General features: G+C 52.1%; 1 protein-coding gene across 4 annotated transcripts in view; it reads right to left on the bottom strand.

The window, feature by feature from the left end:
• Positions 1–24,585, bottom strand: part of SEPTIN9 (septin 9) — a 141,368-nt gene that overhangs the window by 48,732 nt on the left and 68,051 nt on the right. For 3 of the 4 annotated variants that reach the window (XM_068151420.1, XM_068151419.1, XM_068151422.1), the window contains one exon: positions 8,497–9,135. In XM_068151420.1, the coding sequence (XP_068007521.1) occupies positions 8,497–9,135 (639 nt within the window). Of the gene's footprint in view, positions 1–8,496; positions 9,136–23,871; positions 24,052–24,585 lie in introns of those variants that run through there. The other variant, XM_068151421.1, reaches the window with a different exon arrangement.

Raw genomic sequence — 24,585 nt, 5'->3', positions numbered from 1 at the left:
TCAAATAAGAAAGGACTCAATGCAAGGACTGAACCTCAGGCATCTTGATGTTCACCAGCTCCTTGTTACAAAAGTAGAAACTGAAGCAGGTAGAGGAATTTATTGAGGACAATGAGCAAGTGAACAGCAAAGACAGGATCCTGACCAGGCTCACAGGCCATCCAACCTTTTGTCATCTTCTCACTGTTCTACTGCCTCCCAGCCCCTGGGAGGGGCAGTGAGTTGCCCATGAATTCTCCCAGTACGTCAAGCGTGCGGCAGAGAACGGCAACCTCTGTGCCGTAACAGCATGAGCCTGGGCATTCACCCCTTCAGAGACTGTAACCAGGGACTCATCCTATATTTCCACATACCAGAACAGCAGAGAAGGGGTCAGTGGACACTACCACCATCAGCAGAACACAGGACAACTTCCCATGTGAGAGCAAATAACAAGCAAAATAAACAAAACTTCCCATCCAGACTCAACTTGCAGGAGAAGCAAACACAAGCAGGGGTTGTGATGTCCCTCCAGATCTGCTATCACACATGAAGCATGCCCCAGGTACAGTCACACTGGAGTTGAAAGCAATGCCCTACAGTTTCAGACTTGTGAGCTACCATACAGCTGTAACTGAGAGAGCTCTTTTCAAGAGCTTAGGTACCATTAACTTTTATCACTGCCCTCTCCTCTAGGCACCATACCCTTTAGGATCCCCATCTAATCTTCCTCCCCTGAGATCTCCCCAGTCTTACTCTCTCTTTTGAGAGAGGGAAGGAGTCTCTGACCTGCTCCATGAACAGGAGAGGGAAGAAGACAGAGACATCATAAAAAGTTACAGCACTACTGATAAGCATCAGAGACAGTCTGACCCATTCACTTAAGCAAACGACTGTCCACAGTGACCTGTTTGCAGAAGAACCTGACACAAGGGCACCAGGTTTGCAGGGGGGCTCTCAAGCACTGTTGATAACAAGGGACTAATGGCTTGCCCAGCTCTGTCCTGCTGCAATTATCTCTTTCCACCTCTGTTTCTTTCACTCTGGAAAAAACGTTGGAAGGTAAAATTTGATTTGCCCAAAAGGAGACATCTCCAGCTGGAGACCCTCTTTACATTCAGTGGAGAATCATAACCCCTTTGAGGACACAATTCATACCATCCTAAGGGAGACATCCAGATGATTAGCTCAAGGGCAGACATCTCAAGTGAGACAGGGTGAAAGCCATGCAGTGGCTTATACAGAAGTACCTATAGATGAAGCCATATGCAAGGAATCCATAGGGATAACTCCCTGCAAAAGTCTTGCTCAGAGATGGACAAAGGTTGAATTCACAAAGAGACAAAAGAAGGTAGGTGCTGAGCTCTCACTAAGTATTTTTGGACCCCTGGGACACACTAACCAGGGACCACACTAGAGCTGCAGCATGGACAGCCTCTGCAGACCCAGAGAACACCCAGGGGCTGGTAAGACCACCCAGCTCAGATGTAATCTGGACACTGTCTCTTGGGTTGAAAAGCTAAACATAAATCTAAGGCTATGGTCATATTTGCTTGAGCATCAACAATCTTTGAACTTTAAGCTGTTGAAAGATGCTTCATTTCACTCATTCTTCATCTCTGCTGTACAAACTGCCTTTGCTGCACAAAACCCAACACATTTCTTCCACCCAGAAGAAACTGCAGACAATACAAGCCACGGAGCAGCCAAACAACCAAAAATCCCCACACTGTCACTCCTGAGCTGGCACAGCAGCCTCAGATGGCTTGTTAAAATCATTTGCTTCTCTGAAATGCCTACAAATCTGCAAAGTTAGATTGTTTGCAGAATGTTTTGGACCAGACCTTTCAGTCCAGCTTTGTCTCTCAGTATGTCTGGTACTATCTTCATGCCAAGATACATCAAAACAACTTAGGAGAGTGAAACTCTGATGTATGTGTCCCTACAGAAATCCAGGGAACTTCTATGCAGAGCCCTGTTCAGAAGGCCAACAAAACAATTGGCCCAAATTCAACAACCATGAAGGAAAGCAGCCCTCTCCCCAAGTCCCTCCTTCAAAACCTGTAACACATGTAAGAAAAATTGGGCTCAAAGAAGTCTGAGCACAGGCTGCAATCCAAGACCAGCTGCTTCTTCCATTTATAGCCACATTCACTTCAGCTTTGTCACAGCATCTTGGACAATACAGAAGTAGCTGTTTGTTTGCTGAAGGAGTAAAGAACACAACTGGCTTGCTATCAAGTTATGTTTTTCCCTCACAACAATGTTTGATCTTCTCCAAACAAAGTTATCTCTCTATAATCTCAATTCAGTTCCTCAAGTCCCCTTAACACAGTTTATAGAGTTGGCACCATATCCAGCCTATGGTGTCCCTTCAACTACTGGCCAACAGAAACATCTCAAGCAGGGACAGAGGTCTAGAAATAGTTTAGAAGAAAATGATTTCTTAACTATAGAAAGTTCATCACCATTGCCATCACTTCCCTCCCCCAGCAGACAGCAGAGAAGTCACAAAACAAGAGGCCAGGCCTTACTGCAGGAGATCAAAGCAAACTCTTTGTTTTATCTTGGTCAAGATAACAAATTTTATTTGCCTTATCAGCCTGTAGGATGATTACCCCAAATGTGAGAAAGCTTGAAGATGCCAAAGGAGTTGCTGGACAGGGAGCATGTTCCCCAGCACGACTACCATGGGCTGCAGACATGCAGATACCACAAGATAAGCAAGGAAACTCTTGGGTCTGGTTCGTACACCCCACCCACAGCTCAAGTTCCATCCCCCAACCCCTCCCAGTGTCACTTACACACAGCAAATCCAAGAGCAGGCAGAAGTGCTCACCTGTGTTTCCTAGCGCACCAAAGGCCCTTCTCTGTCCCTGGGCTGCCTGGAAGGCAGTGGCTGCCCCAGTTTGTATGCATGGAGGTGCAGAGTCCTGCAGATGCATAGGGCTCACAACCCAAAACAACCCCATGAGACTGCAGACAGGCGACACTCCAGGTATCATGCAGTTGATCACCTTCCACCTGGAACAGGAGGCTTTGACCTCTACAGGGACCCGTTCAGCTTTAAATGCTTCCTGCAAGGTTTGAGAAGCAATGCCATTGATGCATGGCCTACCCCACAGACCCAACCCAGCAATAGAAGAAACCTGCCAGGTTGTTAAGCCCAGTGCCAGGAGCACTCTGCACCTCAGCACCCAAGGGTTTGCCCTCTCCTGGTCTCAAACCACATGAGGAAGGCAGGGGAAGTGGAAATCCTGACATTTCCTGTGGGAAACTATTCCTTTGGATAATGAATCTGCACTGGAGAGATCAGTGATTTTCCTACAGGCCCTCAGGGACCTCTAGCAGCACAAAGGAATTCTCCATGTGACTGCCCCTGGCTCTGGTTGCCTACGCTGGAGACCAGGGACAGGCAAGCTGCTGCCCGTGGCATATCCTGCCTGAATGGAGCACCCCACGTGGCATCACTACCATGATGGCACCCATACAAACTGTGCCCACACACACACAAAGAAGGGGATATGTGGATGTCAACGTGACTGGAGCTCAACATGAGGTAATGAGTTTGGGAATAGTAGTCCTGGGAGGCAAAGATGTTCAACCATCACATTGACATGACCTGGCCCCCTTCCTGACGTTGTAAAGCAGCGGTGTCAAACCCTGAAACAGGCTGCCCAGGGCAGTGGTGGAGTCACCATCCCTGGAGGAGTTTAAAAGACATGGAGGTGTGGTGCTGAGGGGCTAGGTGATGTGGCAGTGCTGGGTTAATGGTTGGAGTTGATGACCTTAAAGGTCTTTTCCAACCAAAACAATTCTATGATTCCATGACATCCTCAGTGACCAAAATAGACCCCAAAAGGAGCTGAGGTGTGCTGGCTGCTCCCTGTAGAGCTAGGCACTGATGGCACATTGGGAGTGGGACAGAAGGAAGTGGCTAGGCCCACTGCTGCCCTCCCAGTGCGGGCAGGAGGCCATGCATGTGGTGTCCCAGATCACGGGACACATTCATTTCCCCCCCCACACTCCTTCATTCCAAGTCACTGGCTCTGCAGCTCTCCATTTTTCCAGATTATCTCATTTTTGGCATCTGAGCTCACAAACTAAGGCTCTGGGTTTCCCCCTCAGCCCCTCTGTTCGGTATCACAGGCTGTAAACGCTTCCCATTACAAATAACAACAACAAAACAGAGCCTGCCCCAGCCCAGCCCCAGCGTGTCAGCTGCTCTGGAGGAGACGTTTCCTTCCAGCTTTCCTCTCTGGGCACAGCTGAGCTGCAGCAAAGCTCAGGGAGCTGGAAACCATTACTCACTGCAGCTCCTCTTTGCTGCAGGGAGAGTCACTGTGTCAGGAGTTGTCCAAATCCCAAAATTTCCCAGCTCCATCCACCAGCCCAGCCCCACGCTGGACAGCACAGCACCAAAGAGTCATCCCAAGGCTGGGGTGGTTTTGCTTCTCCATCCCTGGGTGTTCATGGCAGGATGCAGGCTAGAGGCTGGCTGCAGGGGACACCAAGCTGCATACCCCACTATGGCTTTCCCAGCACACAGCAACAGATCCCTGGCTTCCAGCCTTCACAAGGAGCTGAGGAAAGCTGAAAAGTTTTATCTTTTTTGGTATCTTAATTCCTTTTTAATTTTAGCTCAGGTCTAGGGGAGTCTCTAAAAGAGCAAGTTCTAAAGGAAAGGCTTTCCACAAGAGTCCAAATGTGAGAAAAAAGAGTGAAAAAGCTGAATTGCTTTGCTCTCTTTATGTCATCCTGCAGGAACAGCACTTCCCCTCACATTTATATTTACTTTTAATTGTGCCACTTACAGAATCACAGAATCATTTTAGACCATCAAGTCCAACCAGTATTCAACTCCACCAAGTCCAGTGCTAAACTATGTTCCTCAGCACCATGTCTCTGCATCTTTCTGCCCTTTGCATACCCTCCCTTCACCTACATCTGCTGCCCAGCTCTGCTCAGATTGCTCTGGAAGACTCCAGCTACAGCAATCCACATTGCCCAGTTATCTCATCACATTTCCTTGTCCCAGCTAGGGAGCACCAGCACGAAGTCCAGCATTGCCATCCTATTGGTGCAGTGGTACATCACAGCTGTGATGTGCACTCATGTCCCACATCCCTATCACCAATGGTCCATCTCAACCTCAAACCTGCAGGAGCACAGCTAGTGCTCCCTGGGGCACGCAGGAGGGCATGAAAAGGACTCAGAGAGGAGGAGTATTTCTTGCTCTTATGCTCCATGAAGATACCTCCTGCCCTGCTCCCACCTTGAGAACCATGGCTCTGGAGCAGGCTCAGCCCACGCCATCAGCCATGACAGCCAAATGAAGTTCAGTGCTGTAATTAATCCTTTCCTTTGTGGTTTGTCTGAGCTGCCGAGCTCTCAGCGATTGCCCTCTCCTTTGACCGGCCTCTTCCTGCACAACACGCTCTCCTGCATACCTCTGGCAGTGGGACAAGGGGTTAAGGGCAAGGCAGCTGAGCCCTGGCAGCTGGGGAAAGACAAGTCCCAGCACATGGATGAGGGCAGCTGGAGGCAGTTGCCTGCATCCCCTGCTCAGCTGTTTGCACTGGAGACCCATTGAGCAATGGGATCAAGAGCCATCCAGTGGCACAGGGGCATCTCTCAGGTGCTCCAAACCCTGGGAGCAGGACTTCCTGCCATGTGTTGTGTCTGCTGCAGACATTTTCACTTGGGAGGCTGTGGTGAGGCCAGAGCTGCCGTGGAGCTGCCTAGCACTGGCACTGTGCCTACACCCATTTGCAGGGCTCCCTGAGGGTCCCTGCTCAGCCTCCCCAACTCCTTTGTGCACTTACACCATTGACAAGGAGAGATGCCATCCACCCAGCTAGCATCACCCCAGGGTGGGTATTGTGAATCAGACGTGCTCTGAAATGGGGTCCTGCACAAAAGGAGCCCAGGGCAAACTCAAGTCATGGCAATGGAAGAGGTTGGAGGTGATCAGGAAGGGGGAATTGGCTCTGGCAGCCACACAAGGCTGTATGCCTGTGCCTACAGGGAGTGAGAGAGCGCCAGAGTTCTCCCTCCCCTTACAACTTTGTCTCCTGGCTCTCCTTAGAGGCATAAATTCCATAAACCCAAATAAATGACTGAAAGCCTCTTTTGTACCAGGACCAAGGACTGGCTGGTTCTGCAAGGCAGACCCCAGACAGCTGCGCCCTTGGGTAAAATTCATCCCCAGCAGCTGTCCTGGGCTTTGAGAGTCATTTTTGGATGCAAAGAGCCCTCCCTCCTCCACTCTGGGCAGCTGAGGGACTCAGCAGCTTAGACGACCTGCTGCTCTTAAAGTTCACAACCATCTGCAGTTCAGAGCTTGGGAAGCTCAGAGCAGCTCAAACCCAGCAGGACAAGACTCAGCACCCACCCATAGGAGAAGATGTGTCTCTTGGGCACCACACACAGCACAGAGAAACAGAGAGCCCACAAGAGAGATCCAGGCCTAACCCCATCATTGGGTTGGTCACTGAGCAGAATAGACCAGACCAGGTTGGAAGAGACCTTTGAGATCATCATGTCCAACTCATCATCCAACACCATCTAATCAACTAAACCATGCAACCAAGCACCCCATCCAGTCTCCTCCTAAACACCTCCAGTGATGGCGACTCCACCACCTCCCCAGGCAGCCCATTCCAATGGGCAATCACTCTATGAAGAACTTCTTCCTAACATCCAGTCTAAACCTCCCCTGGTGCAGCTTGAGACTGTGTCCTCTTGTTCTGGTGCTGGTTGCCTGGGAGAAGAGACCAGCCCCTGCCTGTCTACAACCTCCCTTCAGGTATTTGTAGGTCTCCCCTGAGCCTCCTCTTTTCCAGGCTAAGCAACCCCAGCTCCCTCAGCTCTCTTCATAGGGCTGTGCTCCAACCCCCCCTCACCAGCTTTCTCTGGACACGTTCCAGCAACTCAACATCTTTCCTAAACTGAGGGGCCCAGAACTGGACACAGTACTCGAGGTGTGGCCTAACCAGTGCAGTGTACAGGGGCAGAATGACCTCCCTGCTCCTGCTGGCCACACTGTTCCTGATACAGGCCAGAATGCCATTTGCCTTCATGGCCACCTGGGCACACAGCTGGCTCATGTTCAGCCTACTGTCAACCAGTACCCCCAGGTCCCTCTCTACCTGGCTGCTCTCCAGCCACTTGACCCCAGCCTGTAGCACTGCATGGGGTTATTGTGGCCAATGTGTAGAAACTGGCACTTGGATATGTTAAATCTCATGCTCTTGGACTCTGCTCATCTGCCCAGCCTGTCAAGGTCACTCTGCAGAGCTCTCCTGCCCTCTAACAGATCAACTCCTGCCCCCAGCTTGGTGTCATCTGCAAATTTACTGAAGATGGACTCAATGCCCTCATCCAGATCATCAATAAAGATATTAAAGAACATGGGGCCCAGCTGGAGATGGATCATGCTGCTGGAGGTGCTCATCCACTCTTTAAAATCCTGCTCAGAGAAGCCACATCTAGCCATACAAATGCACAGCAAAATAAAACCACTCAAGTCTTATGAGTTCAATATCAGCTCCACTAACACATGATTTGATTTCAGACCGTGAGCACACAACAAAACCTGGCTTGTCCACAGACCTTGTGTGACCATAGGGCTGCACCCAGGGAGGGGCGATGGAGCAGGAACAGGAGATCATCCTATGGTGGAGCAAGACAAGGACATGTGGTCCAGATCCAGAGCCAGGCATGGACCTCCCAGGTCCTGGCTTGGCCACCACACATCATCCCCCAGCCCCCACAGAGAGGCACAGGGTGGGGAGGTGGTGCCCTCCAACTGACTGCTGCGGCCCGTGCAGGAGAGAGCTCGTGGGTGATGGGGAACGGAAAAACAATGAATGGGCCAGAAGCGGAAAAAACCACCTCCAAAGCTTTGGGGAGAATAAATGACAGCTGGTGGGGGAGGGAGGTGGCTTTAACAGGGGATTAATTGAAAACAAGATAGAGCTGATACACGCCAGGGCTCCAGTTTAATAGTGGCTCTGGTCCATGAAGTTATTAGAGTTTGGTTCCAAGGCCAAAACCCCTCTGACTCCTGCTAACAAAGAGGCGGTGTCTGACCCACAGCCATAAGCAACAGCACTAAACAAGCCACCACAACAGTGCTTCCACCACCACCTCTCCAGCACCTCAGAGGCTTTTCTAGATGTTGCACAGGTAGGTGGGTCTGCACACAGGGCCTGAGCTGATGGAATTGTTGCTTTCTGCCAGCACCCAGGCTTTGGGCATTTTTTTAATTTCCTTAGAGGTTTGACAGGATTTTTTACCCAGCCTGACAGCTCCTTCAGCCAGCATAAACCCAAAGATAACAGCCATGCCTGCAGACACATCTGAGCACAGATCCAACACCAGCCTTAAAAGACACCACCACTGGAGCTGAAAGAGCAGCACCCAACACTCGGTGTCCCCGCATGGCCTCTGAGGCCACAGAAGGCAGGTCACAAGCAGCATCTCACCCAAGCAGCTGCCCAGAGCTGTACTCACCTTCTTCTCTCTTCGGTGGGCTCTCCATCAGCACTGGCTGTGGCTTTGGCTCTGCCTGGGGGGGCTGGGTGGCCAAGGGAGGCTCTGAGCTCTCCACGTGCCGCGCTGGTGGGGCCGGGACTTCGGCAGCCTTGGCTACCTGAATTTCCACGCGCTTGGTGGCCGTGTCAGGCACGGCAGCGGTGGCCACCTCGGCTCTTTGGTGAGGCATCTCAGGGATCTTCGATGCCGGCGCCTCCACCCTCCGGAGACTTGGCTCCTGGGGCTTGCCAAGGGTGATCTCAGTGGGTTTGTGCCCCAGCACATCTGCTCTTTTGAGGCCAAACCTTGACAACCCTGAGGTGGAGTTCTCCACCTGCTTGGATGTGATGTCAATGGAGATTTGTGTTCTTCTGGACACCGGCTCAGGCAGTTTGGGTCCAGAGAGCTCCACCCTCCTCAGAGAGGGCTTGGGTGACCTTTGGCCTGTGAGGTCCACATGTCGGGCAGGTGGCTCCAAATTCCTGGCGCCGAGTTCCTGAAACTTCTGCGTGGAGCTGGACACGGTGGACCTAAGGAGGGGGTTTGGGGTCCGTCTTTGTGGAGTGGAGGAATTTGAAGACTGATCTACCTCCTCGACTTCAAAAGATCTTTTCAGAGCTGAAAAAACAAAGAAAGAGTTCACAATTTAGTCACCACCTACCTGAGCATCTCAAGACGCTTATAGGTGCTGCCTGAGGCTCAAAACCCCCTTACTGCTACTCCACCTCAAGGTTCATAATCCCATTTAAAGCAGGCTCTGCCTCTTTGGACATGTTATAAACTCAGTAACGCAACAAACCAGAGCCAGGAAATTCAACCCAGAGCAGAAATCATCCCAGCGCTGCCCTCATCCCATCCACACACGGTTGGAGTGAAGCAGAAGGTCTCATCACAGCACAGCCCAGCAGAGGGCTTGGGGGCAGCCACCCAGCTCCTAGTGCCTCCCTTTCCCTCTCATATCCACAGGGTACACAGATAAACACAAGCTTCCCAGTGAGGGCTGACAGCAAACAATCCCAGGAGAGCACCAAATCCATAGAAATGCACCAAAGGTGGCAGCCACAGAAGCTGAAATCCTTCAAAACAAACCCAGAGATCATCCCAGCCAAAGGCTGAAGTGTTTTGAAAACACCAGCATGAGACCCAGAGACAAGGAAGAGGCCAATTGAGAGAGCTTAGAGACATCCTACAATCTAAACATCCTCATTTCCACTCCACCAACAGAGCCGTCAGGAGGCAGAGATGGATGCAACATCATCTAGGATGTTCGGGTTTACACTTGAGGAGGCAGCAGTCCTGCCTGCCCCAAGCCCCAGCAGCACACGCAGATTCTGTCCCAGCTCTCCCAGCTGCAGTGCAGCAGACACACAACAGACTGGCACTCAGACCAGGGCTTGTCGTTTTCCTCTGCCTGTCACACAGGTCCCCCTCAGCACACAGAGTTGGCAGGCTACATTAAAATGAAGCCCCCAAACCCCCTGAGGTAAGAACACATCCAAGGAAACCTGATAGTCACTGGTGTCAGACTCTCAGCTTAGGGGCAAAGAGCATTGCTGAAGGAAGCCTCCATCCATGGAGCGAGGCTCCCTTCCCAGTCACACAGACGAAGGCCAGTAGCTGCCTGATGGTTCCTGGCTCATGCCTGGACGTCCATGCAGCCTTTCCCACCCTACTCCAGCCAGACCTCTTCAAAAATAGATGCCCTGAAGCCCATCAGCAGGGAGACAGCCAGGTGGAAATGAAAGACTGAACTTCACATGAAGGAGGGAAAAGCAGAGAATCGCTGCTAGATCTCACCAAAATGGGCTGCTCACACTGCCTGTGCCTTACAGCACCCAGGCACAGTGTCAGCACAGAACGAGGTACAGCCCCAGGGTCCCAAGGGGGTGATAGCTCCAGTATGATGACCAGCACAAGCATCAGTAATGAGTCCACCCATCCTTTACATCAAGGGGATAATATCAGTGAGATTTAGCCCATAAAAACTTGGGCTTGAGATCACACAGGATGCAGGGGGAGAGATTGGAGCACAGCCTTCCCTTGTCCCAGGATGTCCACCCACCCGCGGCCACCCCTGGGGTGGGGCTGGAGAAGGGCCACCATGTACGTGGGAAGCAATTCCTCTGCGTGGGGCTGCTCCAACCCTCTGGGGCAAGGCCAGGGGGCCTGGGGACCCCCCAGCGCTTGGACACATCCATTCACCAGAGAGAAGCCATCTGGCATGGCTGGGGCCAGCCGGTGGGACCGTCCACGTGGCAGCCACCCCAGCTCCACTCCACCAACGGATCGCAGACGCAGCTGCTGACACAGGGCCACCCCCAGCCCCAGGCAGGGCTGGCAGCAGATGCCAGCTGCCTCTGTCCTGGGCAGCAGAAGCTGGGGACAGCGATAGCCCCATCCTGTGGCAGCAGCCCCAAGGGCTCCCAAAGGAGATAGTGCGGAAAGCAAGACCCTCAGAGCTGAGAATGCAGACAGAGCTGAGATACAGGCTTGGGGCTGCTTCCCCTGTTTGTTATTCCCACATTTCAGAGCTGTTCCCACAAGTACGTAGCTTCAGGTCTCCAAAGTCCAGCTGGACCATATACTCTTCAGCACAGACTTTTCTATCCTTTTCCTTCTCCATCACACCCTTAATCCAGAATAGAACCTTTTAGCTATTTTTCCCCCAAATGCCCCGTCTAAAACAATGCAGCAGACAAGCCCAGTTTGCATTCTGCAGGAATACAAAGGGAGCGGAAGGCACAACCCGACAGGGAGCATTTCCCTGGCCTTGAGCTCAGCTGGGCAGGGAAGAGCAGTGCAGGACATGGCCCAGTCAGGCACTGGCAGCTCCTAGATGGCTGAGATCTCAGTTTTGTCCACCTCAGGCCTCTAAAACCCATTCATCACTCCTCCAGCCAGTCAGATCAGTTTCCATTTATTCCCTTCCACAAAGCAGCCTCACGACAGTTGTGTCTGGAGAAACAGTTTGAAAGTAAATGCTCCCAAGCAACCTAATAGCAAAGGAAACCCTGGCAAGTATCATTCCTAAAGGGATTGCCACCTTCAGCAATGGTGGTCCTTGGTGGGACCAAGCATGGCTGCAGCTCCTCTGCTCAGCATCACCTCTCTCCTGCTCCACACACAGTGAAGAAAAAAGGATCTCAGGAAGCAAAACAACTCTCAAAAAAAAAAGGGAGAAAAAGCTTAAAAATAGTCTGTCCTGCCCAGAGCCAAGAAAGGAAAGCAAACAGCCTCTGCCCCAGATGACTCTCCTCCTGGCTTCCTGCGGGAAGCTGGCGTATTCCTTACAACAGCAGGAGCCAAAGGCAGGGCAACGCCATGGGACCCTGCACCGCTCCCACCCTGCTGCTGGGGTCCCACGCTGGCAGTCATAGTTAATGCTCCAGGGCCCGTGGGGCTCCAAGTCCACCCATCCCTGACACCCTAGGCCAAGGTGTCCCAGCATGGGACAGGATCTGGGAAGGCCACGCTGCAGAGTTGTCCTCACTGTGGTATTCTCCAGGGGATTGTTTGTGCTAGTAGGGCTTCCCCAGCCCCACCAGCGGCATCCAATCTGCTGGCCAGTGTCAGAGGCAGCTGGCAGGGAAGAGGCAGAGGTGCTGAGCATCACCCTTCCTTCTCTTCCTCTGGTGGTGAGTGTACAGTGTGGTGTGAACTCAAAACAACATGTTACCATCAACATGTGCTTCCTTTTAACCAGTTCCAAACCAAACAAGGCTGCTCTGCCTCAATTCACCACTGCTGAAGGCAGCAGCTCCCCTCCCACAACAGGGAAAGCCCCAGATTCCCCAAAAATGAGGTTTTCAGGGGCTTCCTTTCAGATCTTTGCCAGCCTCTGCCCATAACCATTATGCCTGGGCTGGGAACCACTCACTGGGGTGTCCTTTTGGGGCCCAGACCTTCACAAATCTTGCAAGGTAGCAGCATTTTGCTCAGCCTCACACAGACATGGGCCACAGTGCAGGGCCAGCTTTATTAACCCTGGCAGATGAGGGAGGCATGGACTTTCCAAGATGTCTTGACCCAAACATGCTCCCTACCAGACAGGCACTTTGGGGCAAGAAACACATCTTCAAAGGTCCCAGAGCAAGCACAGGGTCTGAGAAGCAGCAAAATAAATGACATCTTTCTGTGCTGCACTGCTGGGGATGTCTGCAGAGCGTGGCCACTGCGTCCTCCCAGTCACCCCACGGTCAGGCACCAGCAGGTCACACGCCACCAGTTAAAGCTGCTCTTCAGGGATCTTGCAAATGGGGACGAGAGGCCAGAGGTCTGGTTCAAATCCCAGTAGCTCAAACAACAGCCAAGACTTCTCCACAGAAGTCACAAGCAAATGCTATGGCTGAAGACTCCTATCAATATGCTCCTCTCCCAGAATGCAAGCTGGAGGTCCTTTGGAAATCCCAGCTAAGCCAAAGGTGCCCAGATGCCATGAAGGATTCTATCTTCTGCCCAAGGACTCCACATGTCCTGGTGGGAAGAACTGGAGCTACCCAGCATGCTATCCACTGCAGCTCATCCTGCTCCACAGCCTGGCTCCAGGCGTCCAGTGGGAACCAGCAGGGGGATCAATGAGGGAACATCTGCTCCTTCTTTCTTCCCTTCTTGGACAGAATAGTCAAGTAACAGTTGAGGGGATGCTTTACACAAGGAAACCTCTATGCACAGAGCTCAGGAGGAGACCAAAACAAACAGCAGTGGATGCTGGCTCCTCTGGGTCCCACTTCACAACCAGAGCCTTGGGCTCTGCCATAGCCACAGCGCCCAACTGCTTCCCATTAAACATCCTCTGCCCCTCACACGGTCCCTGTAACCCAGGGGTTACTTTTGCTTGCTTGCTTAAGCACAGAAAGCTTCTCCTGGGTTGTCTGACACACAAGAGTGTTACAGGAGCAGGGCAGGCAGGCGCCCTGTTACTCCACACAACACAATGGTCCCGTTTGAGAACACTGGCTTTCTCTAAACTGCTACCAGATGGTCACCTCCTGTTCCTGGGGAGGAAGGAGGGGGAGGCTGCAGGTCTCATCTTTCAAGGAGCCTTTGGAAACCCAACACAGCATCACCCTTAAAGCTTCCCTGAGCCCTGTCACAAGGCAGCAGGATGCTCATAGCAGCATTCTGGGCCAACTCTAGCACAAAGAGCATGTTTGCCCATGTCACTGCACAGCCACCTGGCTTTGGCTTACCCAAACCTAGTGCCCATGACAGCGTTGAATAGCTGCTGCCATCTGTAACAGAGATGGATACATTTTAGAGGCTCAGGGACAGGTAGGATGTTCTTTATGTATCTATGAGGGGTACTGAACCTAAAAGTCATGCAGCAGAAAGGGAAGGGAGTTGCAGCCCTGTTGCAGGATCAGAGTGGGCTACCTCTATCCTATCCTCAACAACACGGTTATCCCAACTGCACCAAAGCCCTTCAGTGAGGTTAAAACCAGGAGGTTGAGATGGGAAATTCACTGGGCCATGCAGGCAGCAAACAATGCCACACTCACTGGTGGGACTTTGCACTAACAGGTCCAAGGAATTCAGATCCCCTCTTACACCTAGAGAAATGAAGGCAGGAAACTTTAAAATCACCTTTCTCACGGCTACCAGTCACCCAGTGTGAGAGAGAAGTCAGCACTGCTGGGTCCCTTCCCTGCACTTGCACTAGGAGATTTCTCACCTTTCTTTTAGTAATAAACCAGCTCTGCTGCAATGCAAACATATCTCTGTGCATATGTATGCAACAAAAAACTACCGTTGTGGCATGACTCTCTCACTATCCTGGGTCAGGTTATGAATGGTTTCTGCACAAAGAAATCCTTTTTCTGACTTTGCAAACAGCACTCAAAAGAAGCTGCTGTGGATCGCAGTGGGTGACACAAATTGTACACAGCTGATGGGCTGTCTGACACGTAAGAGTCTTACTGCTCTTAGCCTCCTCCCAGAGGAGGGCCGTGAAAATGATGGGGGGTTGGAGCACCTCTGCTACAAGGACAGGCTGAGGGAGCTGGGGCTGTTCAGCATGGAGAAGAGGAGACTCTGGGGAGTCCTAATCACAGCCTTCCAGTACCTGAAAGGGTCCTACAAGAAGGATGGAGAGAGACTGTTTGCAAAGGCCTGCAGTGATAGGATGAAGGGCAATGGCTTCAAACCAGAAAAGAGCAGATTTAGATCGGATGTTAGGAACAAGTTCTTTACCATGAGTGAACAGGTTGCCCAGGGAGGTGGTTTGGGCCCTGGGGTAGGTTGAAAGGCCGATCCTCCCACCATGGGCAAAACCAAAATGAGCCTCAGACAAACAGACTGCAAAAGTGGTGGAAAGTTTAAATGGAAAAGCAGTGAATTCTTTACAGAGAACCACAAGCACAGTGACAAAATAGATCCCAAAGCATACCCAGAAGCATCCCAACACTTCCCTCTCCACACCTGAGGGTACACCCAAAACCCCCAGGGCTCTTTCTTCCCCCCACCTTCCACCGTTAGGCTAATCTCAGCTGGCCAGATGTGAGACTGCCCTTCCCCCTGGCTTTGGGCCTACCCAGGCGCAAGAGGCTCCCCTCATGACCAGATAGCTGTGAGGGAAGAAAGAGGAAGTGTAGAAACCCTGCTGATGGTTTTATAGGGAGCAGGACATTATGGGATGAAATATGTAGCTTCCCGTGTCCACCCCCTGGGCTGGACCCTCAGGATACCACAGGTGTGGCTTGTGTGGTGGCACCGGGGGGGGCACCCAGCCTGAACCACCACAGGCCCCATCCCTGGAGGTATTCAAGGTGAGGCTCAATAGGGCTCTGGGCAGCCTGATCTAGTTGAGGATCAGGTTTACACCCCCTTACTGCAGAGGGGTTTGGACTGGATGACCTTTAGAGGTCCCTTCCAACCCAGACCATTCTATGATGGCACTGGCAACGTGCTGGCAACATGCAGAGCCTGCCTAAACTCTACAAATGGTACCAAGTTATCGAGGAAATTTGGGGATAAGTGCAAGTTCAGAGCTCTGACATTAACCAAAGCTTTCCAGGCAGCATTTCACTCCCAAGCAGCAAGCTATAAAACAGCCCGAGACTGATGTAGCAAACCGTGTATTTACCAGAAGTGAACATGCAAAAGCAAAGTCAAGACTAAGAATAGAAAAAAAACTAAAATCCATGCTCAGATTAATTCAAAATCCCAGCTTTCCAGGCCCTATAATGCAGTTCTAGAAAGGTTTTTAGCTCTGATTCTCCATTACACTTGGGTTTACATAACCATTAACTCTCAGCAAAATGCTTCCAGATCGGAGCAGTGTATTTTACATCCCTTAGATTCATTTCATACTCATACAGAAAATGACACCAAATACAGGCCATCCAGCCCTGCAGATTGCATTACCCACTCTGCCACAGGCTCTCTGCAGCTTTTTTCTCCGGCCCATGCTCCAGTTTCCCTTCATAATTGGAAGAGAGGGGAGAGAAAGAAATCTCTGCACTTCCCAGGGGACGGCAGATTTGGGGGTTGGTTCACTAATATTTCTAAAACACCTTAAAATTATTACCCAAAATGCAAAAGTATGATGCAGATGGTTTTGCAGATGCCAGACTTCCCTGGTACCACACTGGGTGAGGAAGCCAACCCCACGACTCCCAACATCCATGCAGAGGACATGGAGAGTGACTTGAGGTGGGTGACCAGCCCTGGTGGTGGGGACTGTGTGATTAAATCATTAAGTGATTAAGTCTCCACTTGAGAAGATGCTTTGATGGGTGGTGTTGCAACATTGCTGGTTAAAAAGTTGCAGAAAAGGATAAACTGGTAAAAGTGGCTGAAGGAGGGGCCCCATTCAGGCTCCCAGTGCTTCCTGTTGGTTGCTGGTGCCAGTGCAGCCAACTCTGCCATCTCTGTTGGAGGGGGCACCCAGCACTGCAATGCAAGCAGTTGGCCAAGTGTCCTGAAGGCTGACAGAGAGCAGAACCTTCCCTTCTTTTCCTTGGAAATCTAAGTATGGTTCAAAAAAGAAAATTCATCCTTTTCACATTTTCTCATACTGGCATTTCTAATCACCAAAGACTGAAGTCCCAACCCCTGTCCTCACCACACTCCTTCCCTCTCAAACCAGTCCCACAGACCAGCATCAATATGATGCTGTGTGCCCATGTCCTCACCACTAACTCTTGCCATGACTCCCAGGTCCAGGACAAGCTGGGGAGCACACAACTCACCAAGAACAAGGAGCCATACAATTCTGTGATGCTTACTCAGTCACCTCTGCTGCAGGGAGCATGGTGGCACAGCCTGATATGGTCATGACACAGCAATCCACAGGAGGCTGTCTGATGCTGGCAGTGCCTGAATGCAGGCAGCAGGTTCATACCCCACCTCAGCTCACCCTAACTTGGCTGCCAGCAACAGGGCATCTGCTGCAGCTCTGGGAGGATGCCGGAGGAGAGAACATCCTGGCACCTATGATGTCTCACCTTGTGGCAAGCAAACTAGTCAGGGGTCTTGGATGGACCTTACAGCTGGGTCACCGATCCAAAAGTGTCCCCAGGAGACCCAAGTGCTGAGCTCTGTCCAGCAACCTCACAAAAGCAATCAGGGTAAAAGCCTGAGTCAGCTTGAGTCACAGCCATCAGGAGATAAGAGCTCTCATTAATCTGAGGGAAGCTTTACAGAATAAGTTGAGGGGAACAATAAACTCCTTCACTTCCCATGGGTAACTCCTCACCATCACCCTTTGTGCAGTAGGGAAGGGAGCGAGGAGGGCTCTCCTGCACCAGCACAGCAGGTGGGTGAAAGCTCCTGACGCCTCCATGAGTGTAGCAAAGAAAGACAAGGACCAATTAATACCCTGCTGGTATGAAATGAGAGGTGGCCAGGACACAATCCTAGCCCTGTGCTGAAGGACATGCCAGCCCACTCCTGTCCCTGATGGCCCCTGACCCTCACCAAACAGATCCATCCCCATCAGGAACTGGACTCAGACCCACCAACTCATTTCACAGGCTTCAAACAAGCTTACCCAGAATCTAGGGTCACTTCATTTGACTTGTTGCCTCCATCTCTAAAGACCAAGAAGATGACAGAGCTCACTCCAATAGAAGGAGGGAGAGAGGCTGGAAAAGGGAAAGAGCCTGAGTAATGGTCTACAGAAATACACTGCTTTAAATAACAAGGACCTCAGTGAGAAACATGAATATCTGGAGTGATTATGGGCTCTGAAGCCTCCATTATTGTCTTTGGATTTATGACAAGTCCCAGTCCAGTCTCTTGTGGCTGCTGTCTGGGTCCTGGCTCCTGAGAAAACGAGCTGAGCAGTTCCTGCAAGAGGAGGCTGCAGAACAGAAACCAAACCAGCACCCAGACTGTGCGGCCACAGGACACCCAGAGGTGCCTGCACTCTCACTTAGCAGCAAGTTTGCTGGCACATATTGGCCAAGAGATGTAGACGTGGTCACTCCAATTTATTAGGCATGATTCAACATGTTCTAGAGGTGCCTCCTACTCACATCATTAACATAAACCACCAAGAGACAATGAGCTAAGAGTAAAGCATGAGAGTGATCATATTTTATGTTAGCCTCTTCCTAAGAGAAAGATGCTACTGAGATCCCAGAGACTGATGAGTCCTTGGAAAATGGATGGTGCACATCTTCCAAAACCCTGACACACATCCAGGCACCAGCAGTACACTTGCACAGTCAAAAGAGCTGCCCTGGCCCTGGCATAAAGACTCAACCTTTCTCTGTCCCTTCCCCCCCAGCCAATTCTGAAAGGTTTCTTTATGATTAGTGCAACACTGTGCTCACTTTGCCCAGGATTGATCTGTAATGGACAGCAAGAGCTCACCCATGCCAGCCAACACTGGAAACCCTCCCTGCTGACACAGAGCCAAGGACACTCTGCTCCATGCTGCAGTGGTTGCCCGTCCCCAAGGACACACACACAGCCCAGCCCTCCTTGCAGAAGATGACTACAAACAAGGACCTTTGAGCGATCCTACATCCTAACTGGGGCCACAGGCTATCTCCAGAGCCCGGCTCTCGTGGATGAAAAGATCCATGTCCCGTGCTTCCCTTTCCTACTCCTTCACAACCTTTTTATTCCCAAGGAACTAAATATACAAAGGAAAAAAAACCAACCCAGAATGGCAGGTCTCCACTGCTGTAACCAGGTAGATGCAACTCTTCCACTCTGATCATGAAAACCCAGCTCTGCAGGGCAAGATACAACTTCTGCTGGGGAAAACACAACTCCTCTTTTCCCACAGACACCTTCCCCCAGCTCCTGCCTCTCTTACCACATGCTGATTGGCAGGAAACTCTCATCCACCCCATCCTTTTGTATCAGATTTAGAATCATAGAAAGGAAGAGAGGAAGAAGAGGATAAATTCTGAAGCACCTGTGGAGGAGATCAGAGACAATTTGCGGTCTTGAAGCAGCAAGCTACATCCATTGGCTGGGTAGGCTCTACCTAGGCTGGGCTGGTGATGAAGTGTACCAAAAGAGACTAATCACAGTTGTGGAGCCAGCCCAGGAAATCAAACAGGATTTGCTTCAGTCCTAGGGTTGAGATGATCCAAGAGATAATCTGAAAGACCTTTCTGCATTTCCTTTTCCAGGCACTAAACCTTCACACACTTGGGTCAGTGAGTCACAGACCCAGACTCCCAGCCCACTCCCATGCACGCAAGCCAGGTGAGCACTCAACCTGCAAACCCTTAGGCAGGGCTTACAGAAGACACCCTCAACCCAGGTGAGATGCTTCCACAAACATGGAGCACCTCCTCTCCCTTCTCACGGTGGCTCTTCACTGTGTTGAAGTAAAGCCACATTGCCCACATAACACAGTGACCATCCCTCTGGCATGATCCTGCTAATATTAGCAGCAGGGTTGAGTCCCAGCATCTGCAGCATGCAGGCAGCAGCTGCTCCCCATGGCAGCAGGCAGCAGACACACCAAAATCAAGCTGCCTGGGACATGCACTGAGGCCATGTGTCCCAGAGACATCCTAGGCATCTGCTTGAGAAAATGTTAAAGATGAGCTCAAGAGATGCAAGCACATAGAAAAGTTCTGAGAACAACCCAGCTGAGGGATTTTTTTTTGTCTTTAATAGCCCTTAAAACCAGGACACTGAATTATAGAATGGCAGGGGTTGGAAGGGACCTCTGAAGATCATCAAGTCCAAAGCAGGATCACCTAAAGCAGGTCACGCAGGAATGCATCCAGACAGGTCTTGAACTCCACAAGTCAGGAGCTCCTTGAGACAAAGTCTGTGGCTGACATAGCAGAAATACTCTGCACAGGACAGTACAAGAGGTATATGTCTGCATGGAAAGCATTCAGTAGTGAGAAAGAAAATAGAAATAACATGACCAGAGAAGCTTTCCTGGAAGCACTGACATGTCCTGGCAGGGCTGGAGGCTCCCTTCCTGCAGTACCCAGCTCCATGCAGCACACAACAGCTCAGACTGCAGCAGTGCTGAGGCTCACTTGCCAGTGAACACCTGCTCCCCAAGGGAGTTGGACTATGGGGAATGGATAAATCAGGGCTTAAGAACCATCAACAAAGGCTGTCTCATGGTTTCTGCCAGAGGAAAGCTGCAAGCTTGCATGTCCCCTCACAAGCTCTACCACACCACCCTGCTGCTTCATGTACTTATCTGGACATCACACTGAATCCCACCACACCACCCTGCTGCTCCATGCACTTATCTGGACATCACACTGAATCCCACCACACCACCCTGCTGCTCCATGCACTTCCAGCCCCACACAGCTTTCACCATCATTCACAGCTTGCATCTACTGTGACGTTTTGTGTTTCAACATTAGGAGGAAATGAAGCTGGTGTTGACTGACAGCATTGGCAAAGAGCACTCAGCATCACTGCTGCCAACTTGCCATCAGTGACTGCCAGAAAAAATGCACCTCATTTACTGCCAGGACTCTGCTCAGCAGCAGCCACATCCCACCAGGATAAGGAAGCTGGAGCAGATCTCTTCTGTCTTACTACCAGACAGTAGATCATTAGTGCAGAGCACTTTAAATCCTTAGCAGGTAGAGAAATACCATGTTGTGAAGTTTAGAGAGTCACAAGAAGGCTGGATTTGGAAGGGACTACAAAGATCAGCTAGTCCCAATGCCCCAGCCATGGGCAGAGACACCTTCCACCAGATCAGGTTGCTCAAAGCCCCATCCAGCCTGGCCCTGAACACCTCCATGGAAGGGATATCCACAACATTTCTGGGCAGCCCATACCAGTGTCTCACCACTCTCAGAATAAATGACTTCTTCTTAATACTAACCTAAATCCAACCTCTTCTAGTTTAAAACTGTTACCCCTGTTATCCTATCACTACACTCCCTGACAGAAAGTCTGTCCCACTCTTTCCTGTAGGCCCCTTTAAGTACTGAAAAGCCACAAGAAAGTCTCCCCAGACCCTTCTCTTCTCCAGGCTGAACAACCCCAACTTTCAGCCTGTCCTCATGGGATAGGTGTTCTAGCCCTCAGATCACCTTCATGGCCCTGTTTCTGAGTGGAATTATCTTTGGGTATCTTCACAACCAGCCAAAGTTGTGAGCGTAAGCACCCACACCTCTCTCTGCAGTCAAATATCACAGACACCCACACTCCCAGATCACCCAACCTGAGAGGGTCAAGATGGTTTGGGGTTTACACAATATTAACACACTGCACATGCCTCCCACTACCTGAGTTGATTTACTGCTACAGGTTCCCTTCCCTACCACTCAGCAGTTCCTGTCTGAGGCTCCAGGGAGCTGAGTGACCCACAGCTCCTCTCAGCCAGGGGTGAGTTTGGGAAGCGCTGCTGCAACCTCAGCTGAACCAGTCACACTTCCAAAAACCTGCCAAAATCTATAAACCCAGGGGCAGAAGTATTATGCTCTGTAAATCCTGGCAAACCACAGACCTAATAACACTCTCCCCCAGACGAGACAGAGGAGCTCTTGCCAATCAAATTAACATGACTGATGCCCTCCCTGCAGGACCCACTGGCTTAGGTGCATGGTGATCACACATACTGCTGCTTGGGTGCAACCAGTCCTCATTGCATCACCAGGCACAAGAAGGCACGCTGCTCTGCTGTCTGTCCCTTTCATATGTTGCTCTGATTTCAAAACTAACCTGGAATTAAGTATCTCATACTCCTTCTCCCTCCCAAAGGGCCCTTGCATTTCCTTGGGCTCACAGAGCCTGGCAGCTCCCATGCCAGCCACTCCCTGTCTTCTGGAACCTGGCAAGTACAAGAACCCTGTCAACCCTACACCAGGGAGGGATGCTACAAGGCAAGCAGGCAGGGACAACCAGGGTGAAAGCAGAAACAACCAGGGTGATTCGAGAGGGCAGGCAGCATGTAACCAGCAAGAACAAAGAGGGCTCTGGCTGCTGGGTGATCTGGTGTTTCTGCTCCGTGGTATTTTGGGCTGATCTTTCCTGCTTGGCCATGGGCTGCCTGGAGCTGAGATACCCACCCAGCAGACACAAACACTGCATCTCCTGCCCTACAGGCCAGAAATTAATTGCCTTGTTCTTGGGAAGCTGCTGTGCTACTCAGAAAACTAATTAAATTGTGAAACAGTAGCCCCGGTCCCTGCTCAAGGGGAAGGCCAAAGCTTTTGGCTCTGATGCACAGAGCTTTCCCCTGCCTCTCCCTCTGCACAGGCAGGAGCTATAAAGTGTTCCATGGACTGACAAAATAAATCGCACTGCAGAGCAGCTCAGTGCCACCAAGGAGCACACAGAGCCCGAACAAGCAGCCCTGAGGCTCACAGCAGAGTCTTTATCATACCCAAGTAGGGAATTACTCATTCTTCAGAGATTTAAATGCAATCAGGGCAGGCGAGAGGGAAGGCTGTAATTACATCAGAGCTCGGAGCCCTGCAGTGGGAAGCTCACACAAGTTCCCAAAGGACAGTTACAAAGACGCCGTTGAACCCCGAGTGCCAAACCGATGGTGTATTTGGGTTGCCCTCTGTCTCCCCACACTTCTTAGACCACAGGGACATGACTTCCTTCAATTTCACACTTAGCCTTCCACTCCCGACTTTAGCTGAAAAAAAGCCCAGGGGATGGTAAAAGACGACATGAATGTGGCTAAACCTTAAGACAAGGCCCGCAGAGACCCCAGTTCTGCCACCCGTTTCCTGCCTGACCTGGAAGAGGAACCCTTGTGCTCTCAGCTTCCTAGCAGGAAAAACACCACCAGCTCCTTCCCGAAGGCAAGGCTGGGTTCACCAGGAGGCGGTGAAGTCCTCTCAGCCTATAGCTAGACTCGCACAGCCCCTGGATAAGCTTTCACCGCGGCCCCCAGATCTCCACTATTTCTTGGTTGTTTTTTCTAGAAACCGCTGCACGAAGCTCAGTTTGGGTCGCTGCCAGGATGCGAGAGTGCGTAGGGACGGAGCTGCTCTTCCAAAACCCGGCTCCGTAAGATGAGCTCTCCTGAGCTGATCTCTCAACGTTTGCTTCAGAGAAACCCCTCCACCCTTCTTCTGCCCATCTCCAACTCTCGTACACGTCTGGCAGCAGCACGCTTCTCCACTAGCTTGTTTTCTTGCCTGGAAAAGCCAACACACGGGGCAAGAGCTGCAGATGCCCGAGGGGAAGACATCCCAGTCCTAACACCAAGGGGACTGAAAGATCCTCCATCGGAGAGCTTGTCGGGCAGCTGGAGCTCTGCCATGGGACAACTGCAAAGCTTCCCAGGGTGGGCAGATCCCACTATGGGCATACATGAAACTTAGGTTAATTATCCACCGCCCAGCTATTCCAGGGTTGTGTTTGCGTCCAAAATCTGGGAGTCGACAGAAAGGAGTGGGGTTTCACAGACTTCCAATCGTGTCAGGCTGAGTTTGCAGCTCAAAGTCTACACAAACCAACTCGGAAAGGCAGGAAAGGGGAAAAAAATCCCGCAGGATCCTGTCTTAGCATATAAAACCCGCCGCAACGCTGCTCCGAACAAAAGCCGCGGCACCGATACCCCCGCCCCGGGGCTGCGCTGGCTGCCAGGGGATGCGGGCTGGCCCCCACCGCCCTTGGGTCCCCGCTCCTCACAGCCTACTCGGGGAGGGTTACCCGCAGCGAAGCCCCGTCAGAAGCCGGGTCCACCTCTTGGGCACCGCCGGGGAGAAACGGAAGGCAGCCGGGCTCCCGGGCAGGGAGTGCTCAACCCCGCTCCGCCACAGCCCCCCAGAGCAGCGCGGTGCCTGCGAGAGGCGCGGGTGGCTCCGCGCTGCCCGGCCACAACTTCTTCCTCGCTTCTTCCTCAGTTTAGCCCAAACAGCAGCGGCAGCTCCCCCACACAGCTCGGGGTTTAACGCACACACACTCACGCCCACCGCAATCCCCAGGGCGACCTACCTTCGAAGTCGGAGATGATGCCCTCCAGGTGGGCGTTGACGGCCGGGTCGGCCATGGCGGGGCGCGGAGCGCTGCCCCCCGGCTCTGCGAGTCGCGGGCGGGCGGGTTCGAGCAGCAGCAGCCGCCGCCGCCTGCGGCCGAATGAATGGCGGAGGGCGAACGGCTGCGGCCGCCCCCCGCTCCGGCGGGCAGCCTGCCATGCCGCCCGGCCCGGCCCAGCCCGGCCCAGCCCAGCCCGACCCGGCTCGGCCCGGCCCCCTCGCCGCGCACTGGCTGCTCCCCACGCCCGTCACACGCCGCCCCGGCCCCTCGGTGGAGCGGCGGGCGGGGACCCCCGCACCTCTCCCCGGGTGGGTTGGTGAGTGGAAGAGGCACCCGCGGGGGAGTCGGGCACTGCCCCCGCCCCGGGACACATAGCATCTCGCGGACATGCCGCATCCCCCCGGCCCAGGAAAGAGCTCAAAGTAGGGGCTGGACGCCGCTGTCGGCTATCTGCTCCCGGTCAGCCCCAAGCCCGCGGTCAGAGGGTGATGACCAACCCATGGGTGCCCGAGAGATGGATGGCCGTTACACCACTGATGTTCTCGAGCACCCATATCCCATCCACTTCCCGATGTGACCTTGTTTAGACACACTCCTGGTTTTGTCATTTCTCAAAATCCAACTGGAGCACGAGCAGGGCTGGCCCAGCACTACCAAACCCAAGCCCCCAAA

Source organism: Melanerpes formicivorus, unplaced genomic scaffold, assembly GCF_026170545.1.
Source record: "Melanerpes formicivorus ecotype bairdi unplaced genomic scaffold, bMelFor1.0.p_v2 SCAF_21, whole genome shotgun sequence".
NCBI lineage: Eukaryota > Metazoa > Chordata > Aves > Piciformes > Picidae > Melanerpes > Melanerpes formicivorus.
This window is presented reverse-complemented; position numbering and strand designations above follow the sequence as displayed.